The sequence below is a fragment of the Silene latifolia genome, chromosome 1, assembly GCF_048544455.1.
Source record: "Silene latifolia isolate original U9 population chromosome 1, ASM4854445v1, whole genome shotgun sequence".
Taxonomy (NCBI): domain Eukaryota; kingdom Viridiplantae; phylum Streptophyta; class Magnoliopsida; order Caryophyllales; family Caryophyllaceae; genus Silene; species Silene latifolia.
The window spans coordinates 186,000,137-186,012,294 of record NC_133526.1 but is presented as its reverse complement, the minus strand read 5'-3'; the positions used below and the strand labels follow the sequence as shown (position 1 = coordinate 186,012,294).

The 12,158-nt window shown below is 36.5% G+C and overlaps 1 protein-coding gene across 1 annotated transcript; it reads left to right on the top strand.

The window, feature by feature from the left end:
• Positions 1 to 632: 632 nt before the first annotated feature.
• LOC141613339 (AT-rich interactive domain-containing protein 4) lies at positions 633 to 9,176 on the top strand. Its single transcript, XM_074432074.1, has 15 exons — positions 633 to 1,644; positions 1,733 to 1,921; positions 2,680 to 2,733; positions 3,298 to 3,386; positions 3,536 to 3,812; positions 3,889 to 3,945; positions 4,495 to 4,526; positions 4,976 to 5,111; positions 5,205 to 5,375; positions 6,339 to 6,971; positions 7,438 to 7,575; positions 7,855 to 7,953; positions 8,089 to 8,189; positions 8,292 to 8,382; positions 8,618 to 9,176. Exons 1-15 carry the CDS (start codon positions 1,492 to 1,494, stop codon positions 8,741 to 8,743), a joined length of 2,346 nt encoding a protein of 781 aa, XP_074288175.1. The 5' UTR covers positions 633 to 1,491; the 3' UTR covers positions 8,744 to 9,176.
• The last annotated feature ends 2,982 nt before the right edge of the window (positions 9,177 to 12,158 follow it).

Sequence of the window (12,158 nt, the reverse complement as noted above, 5' to 3'; positions counted from 1 at the left end):
ATACAAGTGGAATTAAACAAAAAAAAAAACGGATAAACTCTTGATGAAAATGGTTCAATGCAAAAATCATCCACTGATTTAAGAATCTTCTAGTAATTTTCACAAATAGGATTATATATCCAGTTGTACCATAAACATTGTACAACCAATGTATAAGAATCCGAGCTTATATTTATTCTTTCCGAGCTAATTCAAAATTCATGTTTTTAATGTGTAAATAGATGAGCTCAATACTTTCAAATAAAGTTCATATTCTTTAACATAAAGCTTAGATAATTTATGACAAAGCTCATATTCTACACCGTACAACATATACAATTGGTTGTATAGTTCATAAATTGAGTAATTTTAAGTATATAAAATAAATAAGGACCAATATTCTGATAGTACGTTCGATTCAAATGTAGGCATAATATTTTTTAGAAGTTTTGTAGCACTATTTTTTGAAAGTTAGGTAGATAAATTATGTTTTATGAACTCTCGATCATTGCTAAATAATTGTTCAAAGTTAAAATGGCGGATTATTTGTAAAATATACAAATGCCAAGTTAATTTTATTAAATTACATCATATATTTTTTAGTTTGAATAATTTTGCCCTAAATATAAAAAAATAAAGGAGACTAGTACACTACCCCAACACAAACAAACACAAGAAATAGAATTTTCAAGGATTGAACTACACAACCAAAACCAAAAACACCCTTCTTTTCCCCAACCCCTTCACTTTATTCTTATTGCAAAAACAATCAAACAAAATGAAATTTTTCTACACTCTATAACCGGATCTAACATCTAATTGGCCAAATCAATAACACCCAAATTTCAAGAAATCAAATTATAAAAAATCACAAAAAAATAAAATCAAAAAAATTGAATTCACCCCAACTCATTAGTCCACACACTTTATAATTTTATTAAACTAAAAAATCAACAAAAATTAAAGAATGTTGTTGTTTTTGTTAATTTTGTTTCTGTTGATTTCTCTATTCTTTCTCTCATCAATTCTTTCCCACATCAACAACAACATCAAAAGTAGGTTTTTTGTACTTCTCTCTTCATCATATCTCATTCTTTTCCCCCTAATTTTTCCCTTCTCAAAAATCCCTAATTTTCATCCCTTGATTTTTTCTATATACCCTTTTGATTTCCCTCCTCTTACATCATTTCACTTGTTTTTACTCTACCGTCGACATCGATTAATTCCCTAAAAATCCCTAATAATTGGTGCTAAAAACCCTAATTTTGAAAGCTATTAGCTTTTGAAATTCTCCCTTATTGATCGATTTTTTTTTGTGGGTTCAGTTTGATTGGAGTTTATTTTTGATTTTGAGAAAAGGGTTTGGATCAAATTTGAATCTTGGGTGTGTTTTGTTAGCTGGGTCGATGAATTGGGGGAGTTTGGTGGTAGTGTTTTCTGGGTTTTGTTTGAGATTATGTTAATTTGATTGTTTTAGTTGTTTGTTTAAGGTATAATTGTAGTTTCTGTAAGATGATGTTGCATAGTAATGGTAATAATAATGGCGGGAAGCAAAGTTGTAACCTTCTAGCAGTTGTATGTGAACGTAAAAAGCTTTTTGAAGGCGAAACCGAGGATCGAAAGAGGTATCCTTTTCCGGAGCTAGCATCTTGTAGCCGGTTAGAGGTAAAAGATTGGATTTGTATTATGTTGGGGAGCTTGCTTCTTTTGTGTAATGATGGCGAAATCGACGTTTTCGTTGTTTGTTTGGCAGGTAAAAACACTGAGTAATCCTAGTTTGGACGAGTTTCATAGGACACTCGATTCGTTAAGGCCGAATGTGGTGTACTTTCAAGGGGCACTGCTTCCTAATGATGAAATTGGAGGTTTAGTTTGGGATGCTGTTGATGTCTCTAGAGTTGAAGCAATTTCGGACTTGTTTACTCATTATTTGCCCAGCTTGGTATGTGTGAGGCTGATTCACTTCTACTTCTCTACCTTGTTTGTGTATATGCATTGTTAATGATGCTAAATTGCATTTCTTTGGCAAGGATGAAGTGAGATGTACCTGTATAGTAAGCTAGCCACATATATTAGAGGTTGGGGATTGGCTTTTGGGGTTGTTTTGAGTCTGAAAAAGCTTGTGTTTTCGGAAAGATATACGGAGTAGTAGGAAATGTAGTGCTTGAGTTATTCAAGCTATGTGATATTTAGTATTCTACTTGGGGAGTTAGGGGTAGTAAGAGGGTTTCACTTAAGATCTCTATGCTTTCGATGCGTTTGTGTCGGACTAGTGCTTAGATAGGCAATAATTCCCTAGAAATAGCCTGTTAAATTGAGGTCATGTTTAGGTTTGAAATTATTCCATTTTCGTAGTGTTTTGTTAAGTTCAGGTCAGGTCAGGTAATAGTTCAATCTTGTTCCGTTTAGTTTCTCCTGACCCTATGGTGTTATGGCCAAATCTAGTGCTCGATTCTGTGCGTAACAATTATTTCATCCGTCCCAATCATTTGTTTATCCTTTTTATTCACTGTCAGGAGTATTTTAATCAAAGGTAAGCAAATAATTGGGACGGAGGGAGTACATAGACAGTGACGTTTTAAAGTGGGTAATGCAACTTCATAGCATGTTTCCTACTTCTGAAACAGAGTTCCGTGCAGTATCGTGATCTGACTTTACAAAATGCTACATAGTATGTTATATTGTTTTCTGATATTGCAGGTTTATTTGGAAATTCCAAATGGTGAACAATTGGCAGATGCTATCGATTCTAAGGTAAGCAATGTTGAATCCCAACAGCTCCCATTTCATAACTTTTGAGGAATGATATACGAAGTAACAAACAAGCACTCCATTCCATTTTAAATCTATTTAGTATCCTCCCGATTCTGGAGCTGAATGGTTGTTTTTTTCCTGAAAGTTCTTATTCTTATACCCCCTCATATTCTTTGTGTTCTTCCCATATTATTTAGGCACAACTCTTAAGAAAAATACTAAACAATTGATATGCACTTTGTAAATGGAAAAGAGTTTTAAGAAGTCAACAAATTTAACACTAAAATGGGCAAGTGAGAAGAATTCCTTGAAAATTCCTATTAAGGAAAGTGGGAATAACATTAAATAGAAGGGAGTATATGTTAATTTGACCCAATTCTTTCACGGGCCATTCGGAAACTTCTGAGTGACATCAATTTGGAAAGGTTATGTTCATTCAATCATTTGTGTATGCCCCTCCCATCCCCCAAATGGAAGCCATTGAGGCAGTGGCGTGATGTTATATTGTTATCGTATATGGTTATTTAGCAACTGTGTTCTCACTTGTTTGCCTCTTCTCTGCAGGGGGTCCCGTATATCATTTTTTGGCAGAACTCTTTTTCTTGTTACGCTGCCTCTCATTTTCGGCATGCATTATTTTCTGTTTTGCAAAGGTGTGTACATTTTCTAATTGAATTGGCTGTGTTGGTATGGAGGGGTCTGATGGGATGTCTTGCCTATTTAATGCATGCCGAAGTGTTAATTGTGTTTTACGTTTTTGAATGATTTACGCTTAAGATGTCGAAGAACTCCTTTTTTGCAGTTCACCATGTCATACATGGGATGCCTTTCAATTAGCTCATGCATCCTTCAGATTGTATTGCATTCGGAACAATTCAGTGCTTCCTAGGAACAGCCAGAAGTCTGATGGTCATCTAGGGCCATCTCTTCTTGGAGAGGCTCCTAATATTGATGTTGTCTTACCTGAGGCTGATGATGATGAAGAAGACGAGAGCTCAGAGGCTAATCTTTCTGCTGTTAAGATACATGATGATGATGTGACTGTTAGATTTCTGATTTGCGGAGCAACATGCTCATTGGTGAGTGTGAAACATTTGTTTCATTGTCTTGTGAAATATGATTGGCATTTTGCTTATAGACATATCTTTCTTCCAGGATGCATATTTGTTGGAATGTCTGGAGGATGGACTTAATGCTCTTTTAGGCATAGAAGTAAGTGCACTTTATATATGTCTGTACAATGTATTTTCCCAAACATAGCTCTCTGTTATGAACTATAAATTGATTGATTCCTATTGTATTTGTTGTGCATCTTGCTTTTTTAGACTTTGTTGTGGTCTATATCACAAGTACTTGTATTGAACATTTTTCTTATGCTCTAAAGTAATTAGCGTATTGTGGCTGACTTGAGACATGTTATTATGAATGGGTCCACGTAGTCTTTTTTTCTTTCCTTTCCCCCCCTAACTGGTCAGTAGCAAGCACACTGTTTCAGCCAGCAACTTCCAACTAAAAATGCTCGTGAAGGAGCGGTTATGGCCCTAACTAAAATCAGGACACTCTTTTCCTCGACATGAAAAGACCCATTTACCCCCCAAAATTCCCTCAGGGGTGAAGTACCTGTTAAATTAATTAATCATATATGTTTATAACTTTATATCCAGCATCATTCTTGTATTTGTTTTTTGACTGGCTCTATGACCACTCACTGAGATCTTACTCTGTTTTTTTTTCATCTTTTGTCCGTTTTTAACCTTACAGATGCGTGCGAGCAAGCTTCACAACCGCTTCAGGTATTGTGCGATTTAATGGTTTCTGATTATCATGTAGATATCTATTGACTTGCAAAATTAAATGTAGATACTGAATTTTGCATAAGTGATATGTGCTCAATTTATGCAACTATTGTGCTGGTTTTGAGAACTGTGCTTGCTGAAGTCCTGTTTTGCTACTAAAATGTTGTTTCTTTGAAACTAATATGTGATATCTAATGTTTTCCTCTCCCTCGTGAAAAGTTTCACTTGTGTTTTCTTCGTCTTGTAACACTTTCAAGTTTTTTTTTTTGCTAGTTTTGGTCAAATCACCATGTGTAAACTTGCTGATGGTGTTTCATTTTCCAAACTGTTAGGCAATATCAGTGTTTATGCTACTAGTTGGGTGAAGTTAAAGCATCTCCTATTTATGTTTTTGATGTACTTCATCTCTAATGGCTTTCATGGGTTACTTCTGTAATATTGTGCAGTGCCCCTCCGCCACCACTACAGGCAGGAACATTCTCACGTGGAGTTGTCACAATGCGATGTGATATATCTACCTGTAGCTCTGCCCACATATCGCTCCTGGTATCAGGCAGTGCACAGACTTGCTTTGACGATCAGGTATTATCCCTTACTTTGCTATGATCTACCCCTTTCTTCTATATGTGTGTTGTTTTGGAGATATGTAGTAATTTGTTGTCAATTTTTATTCAGCAACTGGAGAATCATATAAAGAAGGAGGCTGTCGAAAGAAGTCAGCTCGTGCAAGCACTGCCGTCAGAAGAAATTAACCTACCTTCTTCGGGTCCTCGAACATCTGTCTCAATTGCATGTGGAGCAACAGTATTTGAAGTTTGCTTGAAAGCGCCTTCATGGGCATTGCAGGTGTTTGTTCATCTAAACCTTTCTGTCTTTTCTTTCCCTTTTACCCATGATTTGGTATGCTATGTTGGCCGTGTCATGTATGATTGGTTGAGGAATAAGGTGATTAGGGAAGAAGTAGGATTTGCAAACAAGGGACGGGGATATATTCCCTTGTTTGGTGAGCAAGTTGGGTTGGAGGGATTTGATAAGGGAGGAAATGGAGGGATCCACATACCCTTTTGAAGCTTAACTTAAATTCCTTGTCGTAGGAAAAACTTGGAGGAAAACATCCTTGCTCCATTCACTTGGACCATCTCCCCCTCTTTCACTCCCTTTCTCTCCCCTCTGCCCCCGTCTACTCCTTTCCCTCTCTTTTTGTATCCAAACCCGAATACATGTTTTTGAAAGTGATATTTGGGACTTATTATATTTTGGCGTTGTGGAAAGCTGTGGATGGAAATAATTCTGTAGATGTGGGTATGACATTGTTTTTGCCGTATTTGATTCTCATCTTTTGTGAGCTGGCGAGTAACCAGCGCTCTATCGCTTAAGAAAGAGGCTTTTGAAGCCTGCCCTATTAGACGGAGAAAAGGGGAGTACTCTCTGATGTGCGCTATGTTTTTTAAACCTCGTTTCTATTTAAAGCTCTTCATTGTTATCCTCCAATGTTTTTATTATTTTTTTTTACCTCGTGAATTTCCCAAACTTCTCCCAATTTAATCTCTCTTCACTTATTGTTTTCGGCCTGTGTTGTTTTATATCCCCTCTCCCCACGTCTTCCTTGTTTTCCACTTTTCCCTACTCACGAGGATGCTTCTGTACAACGATTTATGGTAGGCATCGCAATTTGTGGCTAAGACTTGTTCTCATTCTTGTTTTTGTTTTCATTCTTGTGGTGCTATCTCTCGAGTTGTTGATCTCTAGGACCGTAGATTTATGTAATTATGTTCATATGTCTCATTTTTAGTATGGATGTGTTTGTAGGTATTAAGGCAGCTGGCACCACAGGCTTCTTATCGCAGCTTGGTTGCTCTTGGAATCGCCAGCATTCAAGGGTTGTCAGTTGCTTCCTTTGAAAAAGATGATGCCGAACGTCTTCTCTTTTTTTGTGCAAGACAAGGGAAACTTGAACTACCATCTAATGGTTATGTTGTTGCTCCACCTAGTTGGCTGAGACCTCCACCTCCTTGCCGAAATACTTCTGAAAAAGGTCAAGAATCAAGCCATTTCTCACGTAATGAAGTCCCGTCAAAAAATAAAATCAATTCCAGATCACATGACCAAGAAGATAATGAACGTAGATTTTTGAACGGGGCATTCAATCCCGTGGCTCCCAACCGCCAGAAGTTGAAAGTAGCTGCCATGAGGCCTATACCCCAAACCAATGTTCGGAAACTAGTACCCTTTTCTGGATTAGTGCAAGCCGAAAGTTATGATATGGGGCAGGTTAAGCTCAATTCATCAGCTCCTCCACCTACCAAGCATAATACGTTGGCGTCAAATCCTGCTTATAAGAGATCATCAAACACATTCCAGGCTAAGCAGATCATATCCTTAAATCCTATACCTCTGAAGAAACATGGTTGTGGAAGATCTCCTATCCAGTTATGCCCAGAGGTAATATCTTGTATGACTTTATGTTCTTCAACAACAACAACATCAGAGCCTTAATCCCAAAATGATTTGGGGTCGGCTGACATGACTTTATTTCTTCGCTACACTATTTTAGCTCTACCTCCTCCAAACCAAATTTATTGTTCCCATATAACTTTAGTGCTTAACTGATGTGAACTTTACCACTAATTTCTCCAAAATGTATGTATGGATCCAAGTAAAATTTTATTTACATATTTGATACTACTATACATGCCATGGATGTTAGATCATTGACCGAGTGGCACTATGGAATTGTTCCAGGAAAATTTTACATCTAGTTCTAGTATGATGTTTCTACTGTGTCAGCAATATTTAATGATCTGGTGGTTTTATTTGTGTCGTTTACTTGTGGACTAGTTGACCCTCTTTAACTTTATTACAGTGGCATTTAAATTTTTTATTAGGCTAATTACGTCTTACTTTTCAGGATGATTTTCTGAAAGACGTGATGCAATTTCTTATTCTTCGTGGGCACAATCGACTAATTCCTCAAGGCGGGTTAGCAGAGTTCCCTGATGCCATCCTCAATTCCAAGCGGTTGGATTTATACAATTTGTACCGAGAGGTATATAATGTTTGTTTTCTTCCGTGGTACTCTATAGTCTATTCATCCTATATATGTTCCCCTTTTGAGCAAGTGTTGTATTTAAGAAAAAATGATGTAATAACGTCATTACCGCTTGACTGCAAGAAAATAATGATTATATATAATTGGCATGAAATATAAGTACTAACTTTAACTACATGCAATATGGGTAGTTGATAGTTCCCTATAATTTATTGGCATAAATATTTGGGTAGGAATTCGAAATGAAGCTGACTTATTTTCATCCCCACCTTGTAGGTTGTTTCAAGAGGGGGCTTTCATGTTGGCAATGGCATCAACTGGAAAGGTCAAGTTTTTTCAAAGATGCGGAATTACACTGCGACCAATAAAATGACTGTATGCTCTCTCATTTTGTTTTCCTTGCTCTTCTTTGTTCGTGTCCTTGTCTTCTTAAACCAAACATGGGACTGGATCCCATGGTACTAAATCTCGTACACCAGTAAACGGATGGTTGCTTTTATTTGTTGGCAGGGTGTTGGAAATACACTGAAACGACATTATGAAACCTACCTACTAGAATACGAATTAGCTCATGACGATGTAGATGGGGAATGTTGCTTGCTATGTCACAGGTTCACGATTTGTTTAATTTCTTCTTGATTATGCTTGGCACTATTTTTTTTGGATATAACTTTTTATTGTGTTCTTACCATATGGTTATTAAACATTAACAGTAGCGCAGCTGGTGATTGGGTAAACTGTGGTATATGTGGAGAGTGGGCGCACTTTGGCTGTGACAGACGGCAGGGTCTCGGTGCCTTTAAGGTAAACTGGATAGATATGGTGGAGAATGCGATTTTCTTACAATAAGATGTCAATATATTGGCCAACTCATAACTCATTTAACTACAAACCCTACGTTAATACCTTACTAACACAATTTCTCAGAGTAATAGCTCGCCCATTTATTATCGAATTAGTGGGATTGCTACTGTTCGGTTATTAATGGCTTATTCCCTTTGTTTTTCTGCCCTAATTTGTTATGTTGCCTGGTTTACAGGATTATGCAAAAACAGATGGGTTGGAGTACATATGCCCAAATTGCAGTGTGACGAATTTCAGGAAGAAGGTGCATAAGCCATCTAATGGGTACTCAGAAGATCTATCATATTCGAGAGCAGTGTGATAGACCTTTTGATTTCCTTCCAATTATCTTATTTTTTGTCATATACACCTAGGGTGGTATTCGTCTCTCCGTGGTTGAGAAAATTATTTCTATTGTTGGCTTATGCTAGCATATGGGGAAAGGAAAATCGATATAGGCAAGAGATAGCAGCAGGTTATATACGAACTATCTATCGCATTCACTCTTGAAAGAAGTTTTTGTGTTGAAAGGGGAGAAGTGACACGAAAGCACACATTGGAGCTTTCTCTTTAAGTTAATTACCCCATCTTAGACGAGGGAAGGTGTTAAATCGCGATCAGAGTTATCAGGTATAGCAAATAGGGTGGAAGCAAGTGTAAGATAAAGTAGCAGATGAATGTGTATGTAGAAATAGTTGTACCATCATCGAAAGGATGCATCGTTCTTTTCTTATAAAAGTGTTGGTATTCTTGTCCTTGTGCGCTTAATAACTTCCGTTTGAAGTTCCTTTTCTTTAATTAGAAGTGATTAATACTGATACGGGTTTGGACCTTATGTAAATTTTGTAGCATGCTAAAGATAATGGCTAGCCAGTTTTCGGCGCCTCTACTTCTTTTGTGGACCGGACTATCGAATGAGAGGAATGATGAATAAACCATATTAGCTACATAATGGTGCCATTTTCGCCCATCTTGAATACGCTTGTCATTTCAATTTCGAGTTTAGTACTGTATTACCTTTTTGACACCACAGTTTTCACGTTCGATTCATATTATGCATTGCTACATTAAAATGGTAATGGATAAATTATTTCCAGAATACAGCGGTCTTACAGAATCCGAATCGCGGCAAATAAAAGATCAATATGCAATACAAAGGCAAGTAAGAATGAACCACACAACAAAATAAACCGACTACATATGAATTTGGAAAATCGAATTGAGCTTGAATTACTCAAACAAACTTCTCGAGTCTGAAACTCTGAACTGCTAACAATTGTGAATGCTACTCCATTTGTCTCCACACTTGTAGCAAAATTCATGGAGGCATCTGCATTGTCCAATAGCAGGTTACCGACTTAAACGACTATAATTAACAAGACATCATATTATCGATTACAATTAGACCTGGCAAACAGATCGGATCGTGTCGGGTTCGTGTTCGTGTCACATGTAAACGGGTTATAAACCCTTCAACCCAAATCCGACCCGTTTAAATCTCGTGTCGTGTTCGTGTCGACCCACTTACAGAAATGAGTCATCAAGCCTCAACCCTAACCCGCTAATATCGTGTCCGGTTCGGGTCTTGTTTTCGTGTCATGTCAATATTTGGAAAGTTTTAAGTATATTTATGTGATGAAAGATAAAAGAATTATGATTAATTTATTAAACAGGTTATTCGTGTCGGGTTCGTGTTTAGAGAGCTCGACCCAAACCCGACCTAATTAAATATCGTGTCGTGTTCGTGTCGACACACTTACATAAATGGGTCATTGAGCCTCAACCCAAACTCGTTAATTTCGTGTCGGGTTCGTGTCGTGTCATTATTTGCCAGCTCTAATTACAATTGAAATACAAATATCAACTAGCTTAACTAGTAAAATTATGAGAAGTGAGACTTATGACCTAATATAATACGGAGTATATTTTTTTTAAGGGATATTCTCTCATGTACCCCTGAACTTTTTCGTTTTCTATGGTGTACCCCTCGTTTTTCGAAAAAAAACTTTGACCGACAATAATTCTCTATTACGAGTTCAGAAAACGGTAATTTTTTTTTTTCAAACCAATTATCTCGTCAAGGCCTTCAATTTGAAAAAAAAAATTCACCGCCTTTTGAACTCGTAGCCGGTAGTGTTGGTTGGTCAAACATTTTTTATTGAATAAACTTTGACCGACCATAATTCCCGATTACGAGTTGAGACGTCGGTGAATTTTTTTTCAAACGGAAGACCTCTTAAAGACGGTCAATTTGGAATTTTTTTTTATCGTATTCTAAACTTGTAGCCAAGAGTTATTGACGGTCAAAGTTTTTTTGCATGAAAAGAGGGGTATATCATAGAAAATGAAAAAGTTGAGGGGTACACGAGAGAATATCCTTTTTTTAATTTACTTGTTATTATGGTCAACCAAACGACAACTAACCACACCGATTAAACATAAAAAGGAAATAAAAATAAAATAGAAACTTTACCTACAAACCATGTGAAGACAACCATCCTTCTTCTCAATATAAAAACTACAATTAGAACATCTCTTCCATTCATTATCCTTAGCAAGCTTAATCATCCTTAAATCATCACTCCCTCTTTCATCTTCTTTCAAACTCATATACTCCTCGCACGTAAAATCAACGTGCCACGTTACACGACACCGAGCACAAAATAATCTCCGACAACTAGGGCACTCAGCTTGCCTTACCACCTCTGTTGCATCGTCAACCATCAATGCCGAACAATCCTTGTACGGACAATAAAATTTTTCTCTTTCCAAAATTAATGCTTCACATAATGCATTTTCCCATCTCTCAAACACTTCCTTAGGCAAAATTGGGTAACAATTTTGAGGTTTAATTTTGTTTTTGCAATTAGGGTAGGGACATTCAACTAATGATATATTTTCCTTGATTTTTGACGTTACGTATGTCGCCATGCAATCGTTACAATATGTATGATTGCTACATTTGTGTAATTTTGAAAATATTTCATTAGGGTTTTTGGATTCCATGCAAATTCCACATAATATGGTTTTGCTTTGAAATGATGATGATGAGGATGATATCAATTCTCTGTTTTTTTGGGTGATACCTTTGTCAACTGTACTCCCTCCGTCCCAGTCAATTTCATGATGAATTGAAAGTGAAGATGAGGATAAGATTAGAGCTTCTTGAAGGTTTAATTCATGAGCGTAATCCTCATCTGAAATTGGTAGTGATTCTTCGTTGATTAATGCTATAAGATATGCTTCATTATTTTCATCAACAAATAAATCAATGTTTGAAGAAGTCATTGATGCAAAATTCCAAAGGTTATTTTTTTTTTCTTTTGTTATTAGTATATACGGAGTTCTAAAGTAGAAGAAGTATTTAAATACATTACGGAAACATAAGAATACTAAGCCAATGTTGAATTTGTAGTATTTGAGTGAGAGTACGGTCCCCTTTTATGAAGATATAAATTTAAGTGAGACGGTCTTATATTTCACATGCTTCTCTACATTTTTATTATCTAAAACAAATTTAAGTGAGACGGTCCATGAATAGTTCTACTTCACAGACCGTCTCACGGTGCAAGAACTTTAACCGGCTCTAGTGATTTACCCTAAACCAACCACCCGAGCTTATGATAACATTAAATTAAAGTGATTGTTCTAGTGAGACGGTCTTTTGATGAAAATATTTATCAATATTCCTTATTCTACCAATAATAAAGCATTATGATAACATTAAATTAAAGTGA

Excerpts from the sequence above, each read along its gene's own strand:
- LOC141613339 (XM_074432074.1), top strand. The coding sequence starts at position 1,492 with ATGATGTTGCATAGTAATGGTAATAATAATGGCGGGAAGCAAAGTTGT. Across the intron at positions 1,645-1,732 it reads CATCTTGTAGCCGGTTAGAG|GTAAAAACACTGAGTAATCC; the intron begins GTAAAAGATTGG and ends TTTGTTTGGCAG. Across the intron at positions 5,376-6,338 it reads CGCCTTCATGGGCATTGCAG|GTATTAAGGCAGCTGGCACC; the intron begins GTGTTTGTTCAT and ends ATGTGTTTGTAG.